This window comes from Pelophylax lessonae (genome assembly GCF_965119305.1).
Source record: "Pelophylax lessonae genome assembly, chromosome: 4".
Lineage (NCBI taxonomy): Eukaryota > Metazoa > Chordata > Amphibia > Anura > Ranidae > Pelophylax > Pelophylax lessonae.
In genome coordinates this window covers 251137696-251163914 of record NC_138771.1, presented here as the reverse complement: position 1 = coordinate 251163914, position 26219 = coordinate 251137696, and the positions used below count along the sequence as shown (strand labels likewise).

The 26219-nt window shown below is 37.6% G+C and overlaps 1 protein-coding gene across 3 annotated transcripts in view; it reads left to right on the top strand.

Annotated features, from left to right (window-relative positions):
* SYT1 (synaptotagmin 1) overlaps nucleotides 1–26219 on the top strand; it is a 754020-nt gene that overhangs the window by 636167 nt on the left and 91634 nt on the right. For all 3 annotated transcript variants that reach the window (XM_082254981.1, XM_082254980.1, XM_082254982.1), the window contains one exon: nucleotides 26094–26211. In XM_082254981.1, coding sequence (XP_082111107.1) covers nucleotides 26094–26211 — 118 coding nt within the window. The remainder of the gene's footprint in view (nucleotides 1–26093; nucleotides 26212–26219) is intronic.

The following is a 26219-nucleotide window of genomic DNA, read 5'->3' as shown; positions in this document are numbered from 1 at the left end:
TCACTTCCTGTTGTCATCCTCCATTTGTAAAGAGGAGTCCTTTGTAAGTCACATGTTTGTAACCCGGGGGAACAACTGTACCTAATTTTAGTTTTATGTGACAATTTAAGATTTTTTACAGGTTACCTGTTTTGAGTGGCAGAGGCGGTCTAGCATTGGAATTATTGCTCTCACTCTACCGTTTACGGTGATACCTTATGTGGGTGGTGCGAACATCGTTTTCATATGCATGCGCAACTTACATATGCATTCACTTCTGCGCACGATCATAGAGGGATGGGGGGTTAACGTTTTTCTTTTTTATCATTTTTATTCCTATTATGAGGATTGTAAACATCCCTTCCAACAGAAATAAGGGATGACAGATCCTCTTTATGAAGAGATCTGGGGTCTATAAGACCCCAAAATCTCTCCTCTACCTTTAAAAGCAAAAGATCAGAAAAAATTGATCTTTTGCTTTAAAAAAAAAATGTTTACTTCTGCCCTAGACCGGAAGTGACATCATGAGGTCCCTCCATTCCTCTAAGATCATAGAGGTGATCTGAGATGATCTAGTCTCTGTGCACCTCTATGGCTGGCCACGCGAACCGTCAGATTGTTTACCGGGCTCGCTGGTAAAAACAGTAGGCCAGATAAACACGAGCAGCGGGAGGGGAGGGGGTGGTGTCGACTTTCTAAAAGCGATCCAGTGGCTATTTAGCCACTCAGACCACTTTCATGAGAAAGACAATCGCCAGCTGAAAAAAAAAAACACTTGCAAGCTGCAAAATATATATATGTATTGCTGTCAGTTAGAGGCTGTTCTCAGTTCATAATAGAGGCATAAAACAAATCAATGCAATTCTATGAAAACAAAGGTTAATTGCCCTATCTTGCAGTCTAATTGGAAAAGTAGTTTATGCAAACAAGGAGCAAACAAAATAGACCCCACACCCTAACATGTTTCTCTTTGCTGCTTCCTCAGAGACCACACCCCCTTCTTTCAATCTGAATAAAATGCATACATTGTATTATGGCTCTGTTTTATTCTAAGAAATGCCTTTTAAGCATTAACTGCATAAAATGACTTTTCATTTACTATGTGTTCATCTATTTAAGTGGAAGATATTCCATTTTGTTATTTCATCAATGTGAATTAAAAACCTGTCTCTGAATAAGGAATCTAGGATTTACAGAGGGATAATGGTGATCTGTGTGTTTTGTACCATAGGTACATCAGATTATTGCTCACACTAGTACCATATCTGGAATCCCCTCTATGTGGGGATAAATAGTTTTCAATATTTTTTCACTGCAATAACTATCATGTACTGTATATAGCTTATCAAGTCTTACTATTGCATGTGCTGTTTTAATTAAACTGTGCCTATGAGCTTTCATTTGTATAATAAAAAGCTCACCACTGAGACCTAAGGCTTGCTATACTCTACAGAGTGACACCTTTTGTTGTTGCAATCACTGCCATGTATCACCATTTTCTGCAGATGTCTTTATGACTGGAACAAAAAAAAAAATCTGTGTGGGTGTCCACCTAACAATACATACCAGACCCCTATCCTAGATGATGATCTGGTATGGATTTGAAGGGGAGGACCCCACACACGTGGGGTCCTACCCTAATTCAGCCATAGCCAAGTGGATTTGGGGAGGACCCCTATCCTAGATGATGATCTGGTATGGATTTGAAGGGGAGGACCCCACACACATGGGGTCCTACCCTAATTCAGCCATAGCCAAGTGGATTTGGGGGACTGAAGATGGAGACTTAAAAGAACCTGGAAGCCCCCTTTAAAATAAGGGGCCACAAGGTACTGTCCCTACATAATTGAGTAAGGGAGACATAGGGATTGATTTACTGAAGGCAAATCTACTGTGCACTACAAGTGCACTTGGAAGTGCAGTTGCTCTAGATCTAGAGGGGAAGATCTGAAATGAGGGAAAGCTCTGCTGATTTCTATCATCCAATCATGTGCAAGCAAAAATGTTATGTTTTTATTTTTCTTGCATATCCTCCTCAGATCTAGACCAACTGCACTTGCAGTACACTTGAAGCGCACTTGTGGGTGCACTTGCAGTGCACAGACTATAGTAAATCAACCACATAGTACACCTGGTTACTCATTAAAAAATACAGTGTAAATAAGCAGCCCACACATTTGAAAAAGTCCTTTATAATCCCATAGTGTAAATCTATCGTCAATCATGTTGTCCACCGATCTAGATCCTTCTCAGCCAAAGAAGGATGTCCACTGACCCACTGAAAAAAAATCCCTATCCGTTGACACATCCACTTCTGGTGATTGTTTACTGTGATTGACAGCTCCTGGCCCCACAGCTGAATGTAAGCAAAACAGTAGAGTATCTCAGATAGACCAATAATGAACATGACCATTTTGGTCACTGATGTTGCGAGGTATGCTGAGTGACATCTTTGACCAGATATGGTCATATTTGTCAATGACGCTATATAAGAACCTGAAAATAAATAAATAATAAGAAAGCAAGCATTGAAAGCAGTTGTGTTTGCAAGTCAGTCCGGTGGTCAGGATGACATTCATCGTTGTACCTTTTTTCTTTTTTTTAGGACTTTGTCATGGTGTGTGTGTTTTTTCCCAAAAAAGGATGTTTTGTAGGTTGTAAGGTGTGTCTAATTACTTTTTAAATTTGGTTTGTGAATAAGTAACCAGGGGACAATGTACCCTTTACTTATTCATGCTGGGGGTGAGCAGTAAATCAGGCCCCCTTATTTTAAAGGGACATCTAGACTTTCATAGGTCTCCCGCACAGACTCCCTTAACCTCAAAGCCAGGGTTGTTTGGAAGAGCTCCTTCTCCTCATAAATACGGGTCCCCCATGGTAATGTGCTCTTTACATGTTGAGGGCCTCTGAGTGGGTTGTGAAGGAGAGGTACTGCATGTTCGTTAACTCCCTCTTACTGGTCAGTTAGGCTGCATGCTCACATGCATGATCTGGCATTGATTTCAGGGGGAGAAACCCCCCCCCCATGCTTTCTTTTTTTTGTTTGTTGTTTTTTTTTTTTTTTTTGCGTAGTGCTTACCATTTAAACCTATATTAGACCTAAAAGGTCTGGTATGGAATTTGGGGGGACCTAATGCTCTTTTTTTATTGTTATTCTAAACCATTATTGGTTGTCACGGTGCACCATAGTGCACCGTGACAACCCAGAACCACATGACCACCAGTCTTTAGCACTAGATGGTGTCACTGGATTCTAAGTTGGTAGGATGGAGGAAGATTTTTTCTTTTTGTGGGGTCTCCCTTATAACCCATACCAAAATCCTATTTAGGATAAGGGTCTGCTATGGATGAAAGGAATACCTAGCTGCTTTGTTAACACACAGAACAAAGCAGCAGAGAAAGGTCATTTAGCAGCTGACATTTTAAATAGTACTTTTTCATTTCTAAATGTCACTTTAGTTTCGGTGCACCACTTCACAGGCAGGTGTAAGGCATTCCCCAAGAATGCTATTTGAAGGAATTGTGCATTTTTAATATTTCACTTTAACCCTTATTAACCACTTGCAACCCAGGCTAATTCTGACATTTCTCTAATACATGTAAAAATCATCATTTTTTTCTATAAATTTACTTAGTACCCCCAAACATATTTTATATATATGTATGTATGTATATATATATATATATATATATATATATATATATATATATATATTTATTTATTTATTTATTTATTTATATACACACACACACTCAAACACACACACACATGGACATCTGCCTTTACACACACATAAACTTTAATGGTATCCCAGTCTTTGTCCGAAAGGTTCAATATTGAGTTGGCCCACCCTTTGCAGCTGTAACAGCTTCAACTCTTCTGGGAATGCTGTCCACAAGGTTTAGGTCTGTGGGAATGTTTGACCATTCTTCCAGAAGCACATTTGTGAGGTTAGACACTGATGTGGATGGGAAGGCCTGGCTCACAGTCTCCACTCTAGTTCATCCCAAAGATGTTCTGTCAGGTTGAGGTACAGGCCAGCAAAGTTTCTCCACCCCAAACTCACTTGTTTTTTTTTTTTTAAGTAGAGTCCCTAGTGGATAAAATGGTGGGTATTGTTTTTTTTTTTTTTCTTTTTATGTGTCAAGGTATTTTATTCAGCAGTCTATCAAATGCTATTTTTTGGGGGGGGGAAAATACACTTTAATGAATATTAGTGAACATAAACACAATATGTGATACTTTTTTTTGTAAAATATAAAAGATGATGTCAGACCAAGTAATGGATACCTAACATGTCACACTTTAAAATTTTGTATGCCCATGAGACAACGCGAAATTACAGTAATTAGGAATTTCCATAGGCGACACTATAAATGACTTTACAGATTACCAGTTTAGTGTTACACAGGAGGTCTTGTACTAGAATGATTGTTCTCATTCTGACATTCACGCCAATACCTCATATGTGTGGTGCGATCACTGTTTACATATATGTGCAGGACCTATATATATACCATAAATGCATGTAGTCTCACATTTACCTAGGGTGGTACATAAAGCATTGCAGTCTCTTGGGGAAGAAAGACGTTCAAGATCTAGAAAGTCTATGTCATCTGCAAACATTTGAACTCAGGGGACAAACTGAAAATTAGCCAAGGTCTCCACATGTTGTGGAAGGTGGTGTTATTTTCTTTTTTGATGGCCAAGGTTTTCTCCATTTCATAAATTGTATTTATTTTGTCTAACCAGACTTTGATCGGGGGAGTTGTTTTAGAGTTCCATTATAGAGGAATAAGAGATTTGGCTGCATTGAGCAAATGTTTTGTTAAAGATTTTTTATATTTCCTATATGAGAAGCTGTTGACATGCAACAGACAGCTGGCCGCATTTACTTCAAGAGCAGTGTCCGTAGTTATTTTGATCCAATGCATGATCTCATTCCAGTAACATTTTATTAGGTCACATGACCACCAAATGTGGAGGAAAGTGCCTCTATGAGAGAGACATCTCCAACATCTGTCAGAGTAATGTGGGGACCAAGTCTTTAGTTTCACCGGTGTAATATACCACTGAGTGCGAATTTTGTAAGAGGTTTCTTGAATACGCGTGCTCAAAGAGCACTTGTGGGAAAAGACACATGCCTTTTCCCATTGTTTATCTGAAATCGTGCAGTCTAGATCATGTTCCCACATCTTTTTATATCTGTCAGTTACAGTCAGGTGCGAGGAAGCCATCCATTTGTAAGCTTGTGATGTGGTCTTTGACACCAGAGAATGGTCTAGACAAGTTTCTTCAAAGGAAGTTAAAGATCTGAACAATAAGTTCTTTTGTTTTTTTTGTTCTGGACAAAATCATGCACTTGGATGTAGTTCCAAAAATTGAGTGAGACCTTCTGGGGCTTCAGAGTTTGGAATTCCGAAAAATACATAAATCTGTTATTAAGTAGACAATGTTTTACCATTAGGGGTGGACTATCAGCCGATGTGCTGGCATCTGAGGGTGCTATAGATATACCGGGAGTAAAGTCCGGATTATTCATAATTGGGGTTAAGGAACTTGGATTCGATGACAACTGAAATGGCACTGCTAATTTTTGAAAAATATTCAGTGTGGTGCTAATAAGAGTGTTCTAATTATTAAAAGTAGTACCTTAGTTTCAACATGTTCCTATGTACAATAAAGTGCAGAAGTTTTAGCCAGCTGAGAAAATTGTCAAGTACAAATGCTTTTAAGTATTTATATTTTCTGGTTTCTTTTTCATCAATTTTACACTTGCAAAGTGAACAAACAAAAGAAAAATCTTCATCAAATAATTACAATGACTCTTTAAATCACCTTTGGCCTAACAAAAACAGCATTATTTTAAAATGGTACACTAATAACACACACAATTTTTGATTTCAACAATATGTTTACAGTTTGAGTCGAATTTTAATTTGATTTTCAGAATTTCTGACAAATTTCATTTCGTTATTTGGAGAATTTAGTAAAATTTGTTTGTACTGTAATTCGGGGATTAGGATATATCCAAATCTCTGAATAACGAAAAAAATGTCAGAATATATATTCAGAATGAAACGAACCGCACATGTCTAGTTTACATTAAAAGTTTGCAATTTGTGGATTTCAGGGTGTGTTCACAGAACCTATCCTCAAATTGAGCAAAAGCAGATTTGCTCATTACTAGTTTTAGTTTGCCTTTTTAAATATCTTTTTGCTCCATACAATATATCTATACCATTTAATTCACAGATACATGTGACAACATGAGAACTTATTGCTGTGCTCAGATAATTACATTTTACAGTGTTTTTGTAGTAAATAAGCAACTAGTTTATATGAATGCAGCATATGTACCTGACATTTTGGAAAATTGCTTTGGAGATTCTCTGCTCTTTTGAATGTTTTTCAAACAGATACGGAATGCTTTCAACCTGCATCGAAGGATGTATTTATTAGATTTTTAAAAAGAAGATTTTTTTTTTTCTTAAATGTGCTACAGTCTTTTTCTGTTTTGGTGAATGCTTGAGGGGAACTTTATAAAAATAAAAGAGATGTACTTCAGAGTTGCTTCAGTGCTCTCTGCCAGTTTTTTTTTTTCTTTCAAAGCCTGGAAACTGGCAGTGGGAATTAGGAGATAGCATTTTGTGGATGCCTAAAATGCAAGCCTTTTAATATATTTTTCCATTAGAAACTTCTTTAGACATTGACAATTGTACAATTTAATTTTTCCAACATAGAAACTTTGTAAAGCAATTCTTTAAAAAATAAACTTTTTGTTGTTAAATGTTAAAATATCTACCTACTCTAAGCAGATATAACAGATATTATTAAAGCAACTTTCTGATCAATAATACCTAATTGAAGGTATTTAAAATGCAAGCCACTTAAAAACCTGAATTTTATTTTATTTATTTAGTAACAGCCTCTTGAAATCCCTGTTCAGCCTGGCTGGGGTGTGAGAAGAAGAAGTTATACCAGTGAGTTCATGTGTTGTTAAGAATCATGCTGATTGGAAGAGTAAGCAGAGGGACAGAGAGATGAACGTATCACTGTGCTGCAACTCATTCCACTGTCCTGTCACACACTGGGGCAAGTTCAGGTTGAGCTCAGTAGTAGTGGGTTAAATGATGCTCGGCATCAGACTGAGGACATCTAGTGGAAAAAAAAGAAAATACATCAGTGGAAATCTCTGAAGGCATATATTGCAGCAAAAGCTGGTCTTGTAAATTTATTTTTTAATGGGCAATTCTTCCATAGCATAATTTTATCAGTAAGTAAATTATTGGAAGCATGTTGGTTGACCTAAGTAAAAATAGATTCCGGGGGGGGGGGGGGTACTTAACCAAAAACAGTAAAAATAGTTTCTGGGGGCCCGTCATTTCTAAAATGTTGGGATCAGAACAGTGATTACCCATGACTTGCTCTACATCTGACAGTTGCTGTAGCTTAGGCTTCCAGTATTTCCACACCATAAGTTAACCCAGAAAAGGCCATATATAAGGCTTTTCTTTTGTCTAAAAAAAAAAAACAAAGTATTCAACTGTATTTGAGCATTCAGACCAGAATTATAGAAAAGTCACATGGGCTCAGGTTGTGGGTAGCAAAATTTTACAAAACGAACTGCAATCATTTTGTTTCCATAATCCTAATGCACATTATTTTCTGTACCAAATGTTGTCTGGCAGCATCAAGTGGAAAGATAGTTTTAGTTGTAGGCACTGGATGTTATAGAATGTGTTGGAATGAATGCAATCACAGATCTATTTGGTCATAGGAAAAACAGCATAGAAGTAGTTTAACTCTGGTCCTACATGTATTCCACTGTTGTGTGACTAGGTAGGGAGTCCTTTTGTTGTTTGTTGTTAAAGCTGAGCATCAGGCAAACTGATAAACCCACAGTTCCAATGTTTTCCTTGCTAAGGAAATTGTAAGTCTGCGATCCAGCCACCCTCACAAGACAACACAGCCAGGTCCTTGACATTCCAGCCTGCAGGGGACAATGATGAGGTCATAATAGTGCTCTCCCTTCCTGTAAGCATGTACACAGTGTTATACTAACAGCATTGCAGAAAGCAATACAACCCTAAATATCTCAAGCTACTTGCACTCCATCTATGAGTCTGAGTGCCGCTATGTGGAAGACAGGAGCAGGAGGGTGATACCAAAACAAATTCAGGTATATATACTAGTCTGATGAAAACCGCTGGAGCTCTGATGAAACCGACGTCTGGTCGGTGAAACTAGTCAGCTGCAGCGTTACTTGGATTGCACCAACTGAACCCACCTCCTCGGGGCACTTTCGACCCCTCCATCACCGGCTCAACTCAGGCTCCCCCAGCGTACTGCTCGCCACACGATGTGACGTAGGGCCGAAATCCACGGACCCATCCGTCGCTACTCAGAGCGAGGCTTGAGCCAAGTACAGAGGGGAAGACGCCGACGGAGGACTGTTGAAGCCGGCGGGGTCCTGCCACCGCACATGGAGGTATGAACTTTATTCTTACATAGCCCACATTCACAACGGTGCATACCGTCTCTCCCCAGCCCCGCACGGAGGACTCTATTACTGTTCATCCCCGTACACCACAAGGTCTGTTAGTGCATCACCCAGTGGACAGGTGATATCTCATGCACCAGACCCGACGGCTGCCATTGGAGCGAAGTGCACTGTTTTTCTGGGCTGCCAGCATCTTCAGTGATATCACCATTCATTGCAATTTAACATCATCCCTGTGAAAACCCTTGCTTGTCTATTATGCCACAGTGATATAGTCCATGACCGGACAATCCTTCATTGCTGAATTTTGACCTTGGACTTTTCCCAGAGGATTTCACACTACTCCAGTTGGTTGTTGACACAGCGCTACAGCCCCACCATTCCTATTTACCAGGATTATCTTTCGCTGTGCAAACACCCCCACATGAGCTGAGTTTTTCCATGTTGTCTTATTCAACAGGTGATTTCACCACATGCTGTGCATTATACTACTTCTTCATGTTTTTGGGTACAGTTGCTGCACATCCATTGTTCTTATGTGGTTTTAATTGATTTTATCATGTCCTGTTTTCACATATGTTATGTGTTCCTTCACCAGGCATAAGTGCCTAAATAAATATTGTTTTATTTTTCACTATTCCAAGCACCTCGGTTATTATTTTTAGTGTATCATCGGCACCTATCTTTGATTACCTCTTTCTGGTGAATTGGCTTTGGATCCTCATCTTTTGGATACATCCAATCCACATTCCCAAGTTTGTTTCATATATACTAGTCGGATTACATTTTTTTATTTACCTGGAATTCAGCCTTAAATTTGGGGTCCCAGGTTTGAAAAGGATAAGCACCATTGCTCTGTATCACATAAGTTATCTATTTCTATTTGCTAGGTATCTGTCATTTTTTGCTAAAAGCAGAGTCTTTTTTTTTTTATGTCTAGCCTGCAGCATAACAATTATCTAGAGAGTGGAATGCAAACCACTAAAACTTGGAGCTTTTATTTTATATTTTCACACAGTGGAGGGAGAGACAGAATGTTCTTCTAAAGCATTTTCCTCAAATGGTCATGTACGAACTCATATTATTTTCTTTAATGTTTGTTATTTTTTTTTAAGTTTCAGAGTTTATTAAAAAACAGTGCATAAGCTTGGTTATACTTTTAATAGTTTTATTTTTGCCTGTGCCTCTCTTGTGTATACATAACAGATCTTCTCTAAAGGCAGTAGAGTTTATCTTACTAAACACCAGTTTTAAGGTAGAAATACATCAACATATTTACATGTTTCGTTTTTGTTATAAAGTGATGAAGAGTCAGAACCTCTGTCACTCTCTTGCTTGAAGAGTCTCCCCACCACATTCCCTGGTGGAACAAGTGAAATATAGTATATTCCCTAAATTGAAACTAAGAGCCCTAAAAAAAAAAAAAAAAAAAAACTCAAAAAGCTAAACAGTGTGAACTGGTATCTGCATGGTAGGAAGGTCTATATTTACCAATTCTTATAGGAAGATGGCAGTATGCAGGAGCATTAGAACTAAGACCCCTTAAAAAAAACCCTCAAAAAGCTAAACAGTGTGGACTGGTATCTGCATTGTAGGAAGGTCTATATTTACCAATTCTTATATGAAGATGGCAGTATGCAGAAGCATAAGAACTAAGAGCCCTCAAAAAAACCCTCAAAAAGCTAAACAGTGTGGACTGGTATCTGTATGGTAGGAAGGTCTATATTTACCAATTCTTATATGAAGATGGCAGTTTGCAGGAGCATTAGAACTAAGAGCCCTCAAAAAACCCTCGAAAAGCTAAACAGTGTGGACTGGTATCTGCATGGTAAGAAGGTCTATATTTACCAATTCTTATATGAAGATGGCAGTATGAAGGAGCAGGAGCATGCCATTTTCTATTTCTGCTTTTTAAGGGGAAAAACAAAGTAACAAGTAACGTAACAACTCTTAAAACTATAAAAACAGATTCAGCACCATGGACAGCATTTCATTCCCATGTACATATTTTCACATACTCACTGCTGATTTACTGAAAAAAGTAGGGGCCACTATACTTTGCCAACAGAAGATTGACTGAAATGTCAATGGGGCAAATGTTGCCAACAAATATGTTAAGTATATTCCTGGATTTGCTAGGTGTTTTTTTTTTTTTTTTTAATATGCCCTTTCAATTTATTTAATGCTTGTTGTGTATTTTATTCCACGGTCTTTTTGCTCCTTAACATTAGGAAAAATATTGATCAACGTCCCTGAATGAATGTATCCAGGTAAAATGTAAAAAGTAGCCGTGTACTGCCTATGGGTATCATATAAAAGAAAGATGACTCTCAACACCTCCTAGGCATTCATAAATCTCTGCACATTGACAGCCCATGAGCTCCAGTAAGCTGATTATCCCTGTAGGCAGAGGTTGGCAAAACCACAAATCATTGACACATCTTGTTTGAGCCAAGTACACTAGGCATGGGTACAGCTTGCCAGAAGCAACTGCAGCTATATACTACCCAGAAGGCTGCAGATCGAAGTCAACTATCTCAATTTTGATGTATACTTTTATACATTCAGCAGTAAGGTTTCTACATGATGCAACCTGTACTGTAGGTTTACCCTTTTAAAAACACATCAGATATTTATATTCATTTCTGGATGATTTATAAAAAAAAAAATAAGGGGGAATATGGCTTCAGCTTTTGTTTATCTGTCTATAAGACCCAGGCTATTTTATGGTATTAAATATACTCTATATAGTGTGCGATTCTGCATGATTTATCAAGAATTAAGAAAAAAGTCAAATAGTTTTATAACTTAAAGCAGTATTAAACCCAAAAGCAAACATTTATTATATTGCAGCTTACCAGTTCTTAGATGTGATGGTTGCATTCATTTTCTTTTTTAGACTTTATTTCTTCTATTTTTATTTGGTGATCCAGCCAGTAAGCCTGTTGTTTTTTCAAAACAACAATCTATCATCAAGATGTATTGGCTTATATGGATGAGCAAAACCATTTACCACTAACAGTTGTGCTTAGAATGATCAGTTTTTATGTATTTTTGTAAAACCTCTATCCCAGTAAAAAAAAAAAAAATGTTTGCTGTAACTGATTATTAAGAATGATCTGGAGTCTGGCTTCAATATGTGAGCATATTTAAATCTACTAGTCCATCTAACACTCCCCCTAATCTCTAAACTGACAATGCTGCTGTCTGCCATGCCCCCTGTTCTCATTCAGCCAGAGTTGGGGCACTGTAATACAGGAGGTGTGTTACTACCCAGATCACCAGGTGAAAATAGAGTGGGAAAAAAGCCAAAAAGAAGAAAACAGATGCAGCCACCACATCTAATAATTGGTAAGGTATAATCTATTATTATTTTTTTTTTTTTTGGGGTGTGGTGGGGGGTAAATACAGCTTTAAGTTGAAACATAACTTGAATTGAGAAACAGAGGAGTCCCAAGTGTTCCTTGTGCCCCTTCTCATTATGTGCAGATACAAAATACAAGCTGAGAGATTGAGACTTGTTGGGCAGCTTGAGATGTACCATTCACTTGCCAGAAGCAACACAGAGTGGCTGTAATTTTTCTAATTCCTATTGATCCTAAATAGCGTGAATTCAGCCCTTCATTATTAATTCACATAACACTTATTACATATTATGTAGAATATTGATTGCCACACATTTTACACATGCATATACATTTACACATTTTACTTATGATTCTGGGTATCTAAATATACTGTATACCAAACTTGAACACTTAAGCAGTAGCTACATTTTCCTTAATCATTTATAGTAACATGACACAAATTGGCAACAATTCTGTTGATAGTGAAAACTTCAGTTTAGTGTTTCTAAGGGTCCATTCACACTAGCGCGACTTGTCAGGCGACTTGGTCGCCTGACAAGTCGCGGTCGGTCGCTCGCCATTGAATAGTACAGGACCCGTTCTAATAGGAGCGACACAAGTCGCTCCGACTTAGAAAAAAGGGTCCTGTACTACTTTGGGGCGACCTGGAGGCGACTTGCATTGACTTCAATTATATGAAGTCCCTGCAAGTCGCGCCGAGGTCGCGGTGCATGCTGTACACCGCGACTTCACAGGTCGCCCCAGCAAGTCGTGTCGCGCCAGTCTGAATGGGCGCTAATTGTAAGTTAATGCACCTGGGAAAAAAGACTCCCTTGACAGAGTACAGCATTGGGGGCACAGTGTTGGCCAGTACTACAGAGGAAAACGATTTGGGGGTACTTTTTTCAGATGATTTCAAAATGAGCAATCAGTGTGGCCATGGGGAGGGAAAAGCAAATAAAATTCTAGGATGCATCACTAGAGGAGCACCAGCGTGAAAAAAGGAGTCCTGATTTGCCTATATAGATATTATTTAGACCTTATCTAGGATACCGTTTCCAATTCTGGTGACCTCACTTACAGGAAAATATTTATAAGATAAATAAAGTCCAGTGACTGGCAACAAAAATAGTGAATGATCTGAGGCATAAAACATATCAAGGAAAGAAGGTAATGGGAAGGAGAGAGAGACATGATTGAAAACTTTAAATACATCAAGGGTGTTAAAAGATTTCAGAATGGCGGTATTTTCAATATGAAGCCAAGATCAAGAACACAGGTACATGACCTCAAACTAACAGGAGGAAAATTTTGAGAAAAAACTCATTTTAGAAAGCATTATTTTACTAAAAGGGAAGTTGATGCCCCGAATAGACTTCCAGCAGAGGTAGTGAGTCAGTCAACAGTAAGTGGATTCAAACATGCTCGGGACAAACATAGATCTATATTTAGAAACAAACAAAATCATATATAACTATATATAAAAATGGGGCAGACTCAACAGACCACTTGGTCTTTTTTCTGCTGTCAGTTTTCCATTTTTCTATGTTCATATTTAAAAAAATGTAAAGCATACCATCTTATGATCTGTTTGCTCTAAACAATAATAAACAATAGTATTTCAATATTGACAATATAGGGTTAGCAGTGACAGATTTCAGATTAACATAGTAAATTTAGTTTTTATTATTATTGAGATGAAAAAAACAGTTTTCACTTATGACACGCATATATTATAAAATCAAAGAAAAGAATTCCCCTAGAGGTGGGACTTTATAGGCACTAATATATTGACCAATTTATAAATACAAAGGCATTATTAGAAAACAATTATGTTTTATTGAAATAACAAATTACATATCAATTTAAAAAAATAATGGCAAGTCGTGTACAGTATATTAGAACACATAACAAGTGGCTACCGCTTTGATATAAGGTGTAAACCCAACGCGTTTCAGAGGCATAGGTAAAAAGCTCCTTCTTCAGGGGGCAACCTTTTAAAGACGGTCTGTAAGTGATCAATTGCAAATAATTAATATTCCATACAGCTATGATTGCATATTGAGATAATGAAACAACGAATCTAATTTCAAAACAATAAAGTGGAAAACTCACTTACATACTTGGTTATGTATACTTCAAACTGGTGAAGTTAGAAAGTATAATTATTGTAATTATACTTTCTAACTTCACCAGTTTTCATTTTCCATGAAATAAACAAATAACAAAAAAATCCCTTTTTTTTTTTTTTTTTTTGCCATGTGGGATCTCATTTCCTGCATGGTTACCATCTCATTTATACAGCTCTTTGAGTGTTTCCATTTGTATCCCTTATTTGGCAGATTCTCCATCTATTGTGGGTTCCAGCTGTCTCCAATCAGCTTCTTGCTGAGGGATACACAAATATCAGAATGAAACAAGAATGATTTCCATTCAAACTTCACTATGACTTCCTCTGTTCGATACCTCCTGATACAGTGATCTGAGCAATACAGTCACATGTTTTTATCTCCATTGGCAAGCTGTTACTAACTTTATCCACATAACCAAGTATGTAAGTGAGTTTTCCACTTTATTGTTTTGAAATTAGATTCGTTGTTTCATTATCTCAATATGCAATCATAGCTGTATGGAATATTAATTATTTGCAATTGATCACTTACAGACCGTCTTTAAAAGGTTGCCCCCTGAAGAAGGAGCTTTTTACCTATGCCTCTGAAACGCGTTGGGTTTACACCTTATATCAAAGCGGTAGCCACTTGTTATGTGTTCTAATATACTGTACACGACTTGCCATTATTTTTTTAAATTGATATGTAATTTGTTATTTCAATAAAACATAATTGTTTTCTAATAATGCCTTTGTATTTATAAATTGGTCAATATATTAGTGCCTATAAAGTCCCACCTCTAGGGGAATTCTTTTCTTTGATTCTATTGTCCTTGGGATGTGGCACACTATTGTGGATTCCACATGAGCATACTATACGCATATATTATAAAAGTAGTAACATTTTGTGGTGAGAAGGCATTGCAGCAGCTGTGCTATGACTATTTCTGTTGGCATAGCTGAGAAAATGTGTTATCAGATCAGGCAGGCAGAAAAAGTAATAGTATTTTGCTTACTAAGAATTGACCCTTAGACCGGTGATTTCCATATCATTATAATTATTGAAAGAAACTATTAAACAAGCCTAAAGAATGTGCAGTACGCAACAAGGTATATTAAAAGGTATAGAGTCCAAGCAGATCCACAAAAACATTCATACATTGAATTGATCCATCCAGCTTATTTGCCATGCAAGCAATCGTATTGTGAATTCTGATTAGCTATTATAATAGAACAACGATTACCTCTCCACACCATACAATGGGCCCATTATTTTACCATAATTATAGAAGAGCTGTGCAGTTTAACTTCTCATAAAGTATAAAAGAAAACAGCTCCAGCATATATTATGTTTCCGCTCAATGTTTAATACATTCATGGAAAAGCTTTTTGACAAGCTATAGTTAATAAGTTTTCCATGCTGTCAAAAGTAATAATATTAAGATTCTGTTCTGAGTTAAATTAATTTTGTTTTGTGCAATGGCCCACATAAACATGAGTGACATTTCGAAATATGATCAGGCAGAAGCTTAGGAAAAGCCAAGTTGCAAAATGGAATGAGTTTCAATCATTAAAGCATTGCAGCCAGCTGTAGGCATTAGTGGTAAGAGCCAAAGTGCACTTGAATGTCATACCTGGGGGATTTTTCCTTTTTGGTTTCGTTTCAAAGAAATTCTCTCTACCTTTTTTCTTGTTTTCTTTCTCTTTTTTAGTTCTAACATTTCCTTTGAACCAAGGCACATGATGGTTGACATCATGACCCCCATTTTGAAATGAAAGAGCATTTTCCAGTGTCTAAGCAGTGATTTAATGTTTTTAACCAAAGCCTTTTAGAGATGTGTGAAGAACGGATGATTGCATAGGCTTTTCACCTAGTAATGACAATCAAGCAGCATTTTCATAAAACCCAAATTATAGTGTTTGTTTGTGAAGCACTTTCAACTTTCCTGTCAAATAGCAACGTAGTCCTCACAGATAGTTAAGAAAATATATTGAAGTGCTGAGGTCTCAGGAAGGAATTTTCTAGCTTGTCAGTAGAAGTGTGTGTTGTTTACAGCCACACAAAGACAAACTCTCCTCTAAAAGACAAGAAAAACAACCATAATGGTAAGGCTTGTCACAAGGCTAGTGCTGCCATAAAATAAGATGTCTCAGTACTGCCGTTTACCAAAATGTTTAAGTACAAAGGTAAAATACAAAGGCTTTCAAAATACACGTTAAAGGGGTACATAATACATTTGCTTACGGTCTATTTTTATGGTGCTTTCAACTGGAAGGAATGTTGGAAATGCTAAGGTTTATTTCTCAACTCATCTGGATGTCTTTTCATATGAATTAAAGAAACCTTTTTGCTGTTACGCTTTGTGAATTATATTTCAGTTTTGGTTTTACTGCAGCAAGGCCCCCCTTACACAGGCACCTCCAAGAAGTGGGATCCGCTTGCTCAGTGGGGGGTCTCTCCACTGATCCCTGCTGAGCAGGCAGAGGGCAGGTATGTGTCTGCTCCGCTATGCAGAACAGACACAGACAGCTCCTTCTTGTCCAGGCAATCATGAGGCAATCGGATGAAAACAGACCTCCTGCCCATTTCCATCCAATTCCATCTAATCCGATCTGCCAGACAGATGGGGAATAGGTTCACTATCCCTCTGTTTTTGGCTGACGGGATCGGATGGCGGCGGGTGTCAGTGGACATGTGTCTGCTGGCATCCACTGCTGCATAGAAGAGACTGGAGGGTCCAATCAGGTCCACCTGAAAAACTTACAGGCAGACCTGATTGGATCACCTGTGTGAAAGAGGCCTAAGTCTTATGCTGTGTCTGTATGGCCCCTTTCTGCTGTTGGTGATCCAAAGGCTGATGCCACTCGGTTAATTTGGTAAAAGGGATTTGTATCAGCTACAGATCTCTTTGCCTGTTTTCTCTGTTGATTTGTAGCTATCTACAGATTTGCCAATATAGCTGGCTACAATACTTATCTATGCAGCCACAAATCACTGGTGTGCAATGGTCATCAACCGCAGCATTACATGTGTAGCTACAGAAGTTGTCGTTTCTATCACTTGCTCCAAATGCTGCAAAAAGTCAATTGCTCAGCAACTGAGCTGCTTGGAATTTCAGTGACCAGGCCTATCATTGACTGCAATTCATTTTTTTTTTATAGTAAAAAAAGTGCTAAGGAGAAAAATTCTGTAGCTGCTACAACTTGCTGCTGCAAAATTGCTTGACCATTATACTGTTTACATTGTGTATATAGAAGTCATTTTAAAGCCGAATTAAAAGATACGTATGGTCAAAGCCTTTCTGGACATACTTCTCTTCTGGGTCACAGAATGGACTTATTTCTGTACTATTGTAACCCAGATTCAGCCAACAGTGGGTTGAAGCCTGCTGTCGGCTGACCTTTCAGAGATGGTACAGGCTGTACAGGGATTCCAATATTAATGGCAGCATCCACCCAAATGTCTGACTGGCAGCTGACTCAACCTCCCAATACTTCACAGCCTGGCTGTCCAGTGAGCAACAAAGGGCAGTGACTGAGACCGAGAACTAAGCAGTCAGTGGTCATGTGATCAAACCAAGCTGCAGCCATATAGATGAGATAGATGAATATATATGTTTGTTTTTTTGCTATCCCATTTTTATCCTTTGGGCCTCTGCAAAAAATAAATAAATACATAAAATGAGCCCCAGGAGCTTTAAGCCATTATGTACTAGTATGCACAGCATATTTAACATTATGTCAGACTTACTTGCCTAGTGATCCCCTCCAGTGCTGCACTGTCAGTGCTACTGTATGTCAGGGCAGCTGCCATCTTCTCCCGGGCTCTTCTGGGATTTGACTCTTCGACCACTTGGTTGTCCAGGCTACGATGACTTAACTCCTGTATATGCACACAGAGAGTCACAGAGCTGTGCTGTAAATGTTTGCTGAGCTGTTCGTGCATGGCCCATTGTACACTAATGCTCACAGGCAGGGAGAGGGATTCACAACTGAAAAGACTAATTGGGTTTCTGCAGTCATAGAAATCCTACCAGTCATGTTTTTTTACGTGTAATTCAACATAAAAATATCTACATGTATATTTCTATAATAGCTGATATATTTAGAATTAGGCTACTGCTATATATGATATCTGATACTGCAATCTTTTGTCCTGGTAGTTCCATCTGTTTATTACCCTAAAGCACAATCTTACATTAGGACTACTGTAAAATAATAAAAAGTCCACACTGTTGTTCACTTGATCAGTCTCCAGATAAGGACAGATTAACACAGTTGAAGCATTACTTTATTTTCACTGCACACTGTGAGCTTCTCACAGTGTGGATTACAAACTGCATCAGGTCCATTGAGGCTCAGCATTACATGTGGGCATTATTTAGGGCAGTCTGAATGCAAATTAAGTTTGCCTAGAAATGGCCATACCCCCCAAATTGACACCCACCCATCCAGGCCTTTTGATATCTGCAGCTCCTCCCAATAGCCAGCCCACTACTTGTTTAAGGTCTGAGAGCTCTTGAGTGGAGTACTTAGACAGGATGTTTTCAGGAAGCTATGTACCTCACCCTAAGGGTGCACCCTCTTACACAGGGCTTTTTTTCTCAGAAAAGAGGTGCAGGAACTCAACCAAGCCCCCTCCCCCTACACACACACCCTATAAACCACATCAAATATTGGGTGTGGTCAAGTTTCACAAACAGTGTAAGAGTCTTAAAGGGGCATTAAATACCCAGAGGGCATTAATACCCAGAGTGCATTGCATACAGAGTGCAAAGTTTGGGGTTCGATAGAGTGCAGAGTTCAGCCTTTATCCACAGCTGGCTACCTCTGCATGTCAATTCACCCCTCTTTAGCTCTGACCTCTGCATACAAACCTGCCTCCACCCCCCCCCCCCCCCACAAGCTCCACCATCTTTCACGTGTCTTACTTTTGTTGCTGTTTTAAGCTAAAGCACCCAGCCGGCTCTAGTACTTCCCCGCACACTGTAGGTGGCTCTGCCTCTCTCACTTCCAGGGAGATCATCCAGATGGGGTGTCAGCATCCGCAATGCACCCTAGGCACCTGCATCCCCTTGTCCCTATCCTCCACCAAGTTCCAGCTGAAAATAAGCTTTGCTCTTACCAGTCATAATCTGCCCAAATTGTACAGAAAAGCACAAAGGTATGTAGTAAAAACAGAATGGTTTTTATTTCAAATTTCACTTGTATTTTATGAGGGAGGAGTAAGAAATCAGGAAAGGCAAAGTATAAGAAGATTAAACTTCAGTTTAAATAGGAAATATGAATGTGTCGCTTCATCAGCATTTGTGAGAGCATATTGCCTCAAGGGGGGAATCAACAGACATGAAAACTTAATGGATCAGAAATTACAGAAAATAAAGACTGTGCTGCAATAAACTTTGCATAGCATAGCAATTATAGAGAATATTGTATGTTATTTATTAAAAATATCTTACATTTTTCTCATGCATTACAACGTGCCCCTAAATGAGTGACATTCATTGCTATGAAGTTTTTATAGTGACATTTCTAAAGCGTCAGTTTAATTTGCATGATTAAGTACATTTGAATTAGCTAGTTGATGAACTCAATTAGTATTTCATTTGTGACCTGCTCAAGAAAAAAAATCCTGTAACTATATCCTGTCTTGTTTTATGCATATTGTCTGGATTTTTACAGCATATAAATCAAGGAACAAACCAAAAATAGTGTGAGCGCTGCTTACCAGTATGTGATCTGCATTTAAATGTGAGAATATCTGAATTTCTAAAATAGTAGAAAGCTGATGTCTCAAGGACAGTATAAATTAAATACTTCTTGCAAGGTAATTATTGCACAACACAAAAATTGTAGATTATTTAAAAATGAAAAAGTAAAACTCTTCAAACTTGCATATAATCGAATAGAGTTTTGATTATTCATTGCCACCGCAGAATTATAAAACCCTTGGTGATATGTCAGCAGTTAATTTAAAAGAATGTTTCGCCCATTAGAGCATTCCAATGGGCCCACCAAGGAGTCCACTATCTTTAGATCTTGTGCTATCCTGTTTGCTGCTACCTTTACTTATTATATTCAGATTTAGGTAGGCAATAATCATTTAAACCCTAAAAACTTAAAAATAAAGGGAAAAGGTTGGTAAGTACTTTCTGTTATAATTTGCAGTAATCATAAAATAATAGAGAGAGCTGTGATAGTTGCAGTGATAATGAGATTTTTGCAATCCTAGTGCTTGACCTGACAATTAAAGTAACATGTCAGAGGGGACTAAAACACAGAGCGCCTTTTGGAATGAATAGTGAAGTATTTTTTCAAATTATAAACTGTCACATAGATAGGGGATATAAAAAGAAAACAAATAGCAGCAGTACTGTTTTTATTTCATATTCAATAGCTATCAAGCTCAATGTCTATCTGTGCATGTATCTAGTTATATACTTTACAATATACCTATCAACCAGCCTATGTCCAGCTATACATAACAACAAACACTACCGTATTTGCCAGCATATAAGATGACTGGGCGTTTAAGACGGCTATGCGTATAAGAAGACCCACTAATTTTCAAGTTAAAATACTGGTTTTGGGCTATATTCGCAGTATAAGACTACCCCCCTTCTGTACCGCAGCGGAGTATAAAATGTGAGAAGTCTGACTACTTTACATGGCCCAAAACGAATGTCCCTCTTAATCTCACAACCCGCTCGATGTGCGGTAATAATGTATGTACCGTAGCAGAGTAAAAAATGTGAGGACTACTTTACATGGCCCAAAACAAATGTCCCTATTAATCTCCAAGCAGGGTAAGTAGACAGGGTGTAAACTCTCAACATGCTGGATGTGTGGTAATACTGTACCAGTATGTACCGTAGCTTTGGCTACATACAGTATACCGCGACGAGCCAGTCACAGTGAGCGATGTATTCTATTATTGAATACAAAGCCTGCTTGGATTAGAGGAGTCAGAGAGGCGGGCTGATGATGTTACTTTCTCTGCCAATCCGAGCTGGCTTTGAAAAGCAAGTGATTTCAAGCTCCCACAGGTATGGAACATAAATACTTGGTCTAAACTGGACCATTGTAACCATGTAAAAATGATCATACATAAAGTTCAGCTTTAACTTTTAGCAGTGATCCAAAAAAACATTATACTATATACTTTAATAACAATAATAATAATAATAAAAAATTAACAAACATTGGCCTCAATTCATTAATATAGCATGGATTTTTGCATATATTTAATGTTATTTGTTATTGTCAATTCACTACAAAAACACACCTTATTTAGCCTCGGTTCACACTAGGGCGACCTGTGAGGCGACCTGGTCGCCTCACAGGTCACCGCAGGTCGCCTCCCATAGGGAAGCTGCGGACCCGTTCTAATAGGAGCGACACAAGTCGCTCCGACCTAGAAAAAGGGTCCGGAGCTTCTTTGGGGCGACCAGGAGGCGACCGCCATAGACTTCAATGTTATGAAGTCCGTGGCGGCCGCTCCGAGGTCGCGGCGCGCTGCTCGCACCACGATCTCGGAGGTCGCCCCTGAAAGTAGCGTCGCGCTAGTGTTAACCGGCGCTTAACTAACTTGTTAAATATTTCTATTTTGAGATACTTAGCTTTAATGCGGCTTTAAAAAAGTCACATTAAAGGGGAAGCTTCGCTCGCTTATTTGCCTCTTCCCCCCCCCCCTTTGGCTGCCATCTTTGGCACCTTTCCAGGGGGGGGGGTACCTGGTTTTGACAGGTACCTTCCCCAACATACAGCTGACTTCACAAGTCAGCAGCTAGAGTATTTGTATTTTAATTTTTTCAGAAGGAGCCTGGAGCTACACTTAATGAAGATGTACTTAATTGTAAAAACATTTTTATAATGCCTTTATTCACTGAATGATCTCATTCTGGTGCATTTTTACATTTATATTCCTGAGCTGATGAGCATTCCCATACTGATACATTGTTTTACTTTCAATACCTTTGCCAGTGCAGAGTTGTCCTCGTTGATATTTTCAACATTCCTTAAATATCGAGTGCTTGTACTATTCAATAAATAACATGTTTTATTTTTTTTGTGAATTGACTTTAATATTAAATCTTTGTCATTTTTTTTCTTACTTTTAATAGTTTTATTAATAAATTGCCTTTTAAATTATTGCAAGGAATATTTTAATCAAATAAGTCACGTGACACTAATATAGCATGTAATAAATATTAAAGACTTGCCTACGTGGGCTCTGACAACAGTCAGATAAAAATATACATCTGAAAAACTGGTATAAAGCAGCATATGTTCTTACAAAATATAATATAACGTATGATATAAGACAGTTCTTCTGTAAATAGTCCCATATTATTTAGTTGGAGTGTTATAAACCTTTTTAAATGCTCTTGCTCCCTGTAGTTATTTAACAAGGTCCAGGAAACTTTAAAGCCCAACTCAGGGCTTAGCCCCCCACCACCAATTTCCCTCCCACCTTCCTTGCCCAGGACCTCCCAGTGCTATATGTTTTTATTTTATTTTTTAATACTTTTATTTTTTTTAAAAGTCTGTAGGCAAACCATGTGATGCACACGGTCTTCTTCTTCTCATCTTATCCTGATGATGGGTTGTCCTGGATGATGCACATGGTGACATCAGCCCATTCTCTGCATCGTTATACTGCATTATAGTGTGAATAAAGAAAAGGCTTCAACATAACTGTTTGTAGACTGGTCAGAAATGTAGGTTTCGCAAAACTTCAATATTTCAGCAGATGAATAGGCTAATTGGATTATATCATGCAGGGGTACTTTACAGCCAAGAACTTGGATTAATCAAAAATTGAATTTTGGCAGAAAAAGTAAGCTTGGAGAAAAAGGAAATATTTAAAGAAAAAATGTCTTGCAATCTGTAAACCATGGGGCTGGATTTAATATACTTTAGAGCTGTATGTCATTCAGTGGCACGGGGAATATTGTTCAGGTAGAGGGAATAATACATTGTCAAATCTTGGAAGCATGTGTCCACCAGTCAGAGAATATCCATTAGTAAAAAAAAAAAATTGAATTAATTAACCATAAGCTGCTTTAATAAATTAAATGTTTAGGTTTAGAATGGCAGTCATAGTTTTCAGGTTTGAAATATTATTCAAAATTTGTGGGTAGATGTCTAAGAATATTTGTAAACTAAAAGCTTTACCCAAAGATAATATCAATTTTAAACAGGAAAACAGTGAACATTTAAAAATAACCTAATAACTAATCATAGAGTGCTTGAACTTCTCTACATGACACTTTTTTTTTTTAAAACAGGAGAAAGAAGTGCCTCCTAAGTGTAGCATTAAAACAATTTATTAAGGTTAAAAGCAAGCGTTACTCACAAGACTATGAGTATAATAGGCGTGGAGCATTATGATTTCCATCCTCGGCATCTATGCCCTGGGGGTACCCGGTTGGTGTAAACAGCAGTGTTCCCGTGAGAAAGACAGCAGCGGTGGAATCCGCTGCTTCCTAGGTCCATCGGGCTGCTGTGACGTCACTTCCAGGATATGGTGCGTAGGTAGTGGCGACGCATTTGCGAAACATGCACTCCTTCTTAAGGCCAACCTGAACACTTGCTTTCAACCTTACTAATTGTTTTATTGCTACACTTAGGAGGCGCTTGTTTCTCCTTCTGTTTTGTTTCCCAGAGTTGCTTCTTACTCTCAGTGAGCTGCCACTATAGTGAGCACAACAGAGACTTTATGGACTTTATACTTTGATTTGTTTTATGAAGTGTGATCTTGTGTCAAAATCACCTTGAGTCAACATGTTGCCTATGTTTGCGCCAATACTGTTGCTATGTTAATTTTTTTTTTTGGTTTTCAGTTCATTAAAATCAACAAGAGTAAATACATGTCATATTTAAATTGTATGTAAAGGACACTTTTTTTGTGTTGAATAATGTGGGTAAGAGTTAGACCCTTTGTCAATTTATTATTGCTGTCTGTGTCCCTGCTGATGAGAGTTACCCTTCTATTGGTACTTTTGACAGTAAGGGGAAATCCTTAATGTTAGAGTTCTAACTTTTTCCAGTTACAACTTTGTAAGGTAGGCTATACATGATTCATTTTTTTTTCATTCAACCGGCTGGTTGAATGAAAAAAAAATAACAGTTTCCTCCATCCACATTGGGGATGGCAGAACACAATGATCAGTTTTGCCGGCTATAGCCAGCAGCACTGATCTTTCAGGAAAAACTGACAGGCTTGTTGTACACAAGGGAATCGATGGATGTATCCCTGCTGAACAGGCTGAATTTTGATCCATATCAGCCCCTAAGAGAGGAATACCCATGACTTCCTCTTACCTCCTGCTGTATCCACAGGATAACAAATGAAGGGGAATATCCCTAATCAGACACAAACAGCAAAAATAAATTGGCAAAGATTTTAACCCTTTATTACTTATTTCAAAATTAAACAAAAATAGCTTTACATACACTTGAAGTTTTGTCCCACACAGATTCTTTTCACAAAGAAAAGCAACAAAATGTTATTTGTAGATAATAAAATCAAAGTTAAAAAAGTATCTGTAAACTTTTACATAATATTTCACTGCATATAACTTAATGTGCCTTTTATGTAGAGATTACTTATGTTTGCAGTCCTGAAGCTCAATTATAAATATAGTGAACTTACTATACACCATTCACTTGAAAGTGATGTAATGGTTGCAAAGCTAAAGAAGCCCATTATGTTACTCCAAACTGCATCGTAGTTTATTCTGGAAACAACTTATGTATGTCTTGAAAGAATTTCTCAACAAAATGTTGATGTGGTACACTTCTTCAAACTTCTGATTCAAACTTTATCTTAAAATAAAACAGAAATAACGAATGCTCGACAAGATGATAGAAGAACTTTACTTGTTGTCAATTTAGTGTTCTAGGATAGAAGGTTAGCACTGTATCTGCAAGCCACACAGTGGGATCCCGCTAACAGTACCTTACAGATTTCATGTAATGATCAAAGTCATTTACTTACATAAATTATTTATTTTCAGCGAAGAAAAAAAGTTGTTACTACTCTATCCACACAGTATCCATATGAGATAATGAGGCCACAAGAGAACCTTTCTGCACATCATAACACTTTATAGTCCAGAGGGCTTGCAGCTCTTATTACAACTCTTGGTAGTTGTTATCAAAATTTTGTGACTACTACAGTCAAAATTTGGAGTCCATTCTGATATGATTAAGTATGTTCTGATACAGTATTAGGGCATATGGGCCTGGTGACAACAACAATAAAAAAAAACTGTTCCAAATTAAGATGCATGCAACTACACATTTGTATGAAAGAAGGTAAAACGTTAAAGTATGGTGAGTGGAGTGGGCAGTAAGAATATGTTAACATGGTGCCAGTCTAGCATGCTTTCAGGTACTGGACTAAATAGTGCACCTCACAACAATAGGGAAGTATCAGGAATCCAATAGCAATGAGTAACAAGGTGACATAGAATGTTGCCATCACAAATAATGGTTTCCCATTGTTGGTTACCCACTTTTAATGATGGGCAACGTTGTCAGTGTAACATCGAATTTATTTATTTTGTATTATATCTCCAACAACCATTCTGATTCAACCTAATATATAGATATGTATATACTATATACAGAGAGAGAGGAATATATACGTATATGTATATATATATATATATATATATAATATATATATATATATATATATATATATATATACATATATATTCCTCTCTCTCTGTATATAGTATATATATATATATATATATATATATATATATATATATATATATATATATCTAGGAACACCAGAGCTTAATAGGAAACCTATTTATTTCATCTTTGGTTTTCTGGCTAAAAATAATTAACTGATCTCATGTACACAATTTCATAATTTATAGCAAAAAAGAGTTTTTATCTTTATCAGAAATCATGACTACAGGGATTATTACTACAAGCACAACCATGAAAGAAGGGGGAAATATTCTCAATCACCTATGATATTTAAAAACATTTATTAGAATTTACCTGTCTAAGAAATTAGAGCTTTAAACTACTAACTGCACTCTACACATATAACTAGAAGATGAGTTTCTGGAAATATTGTGTGAGTACAAACATTTTGACTGATTTACTGGTTGGATTGTTTTACAGCAAGAGAAACTTGGGGACATCTGTTTCTCTCTCCGCTATGTACCCACGGCTGGCAAGCTCACAGTTGTTATTCTGGAAGCAAAGAACCTTAAGAAGATGGATGTTGGAGGTTTATCTGGTAAGTGA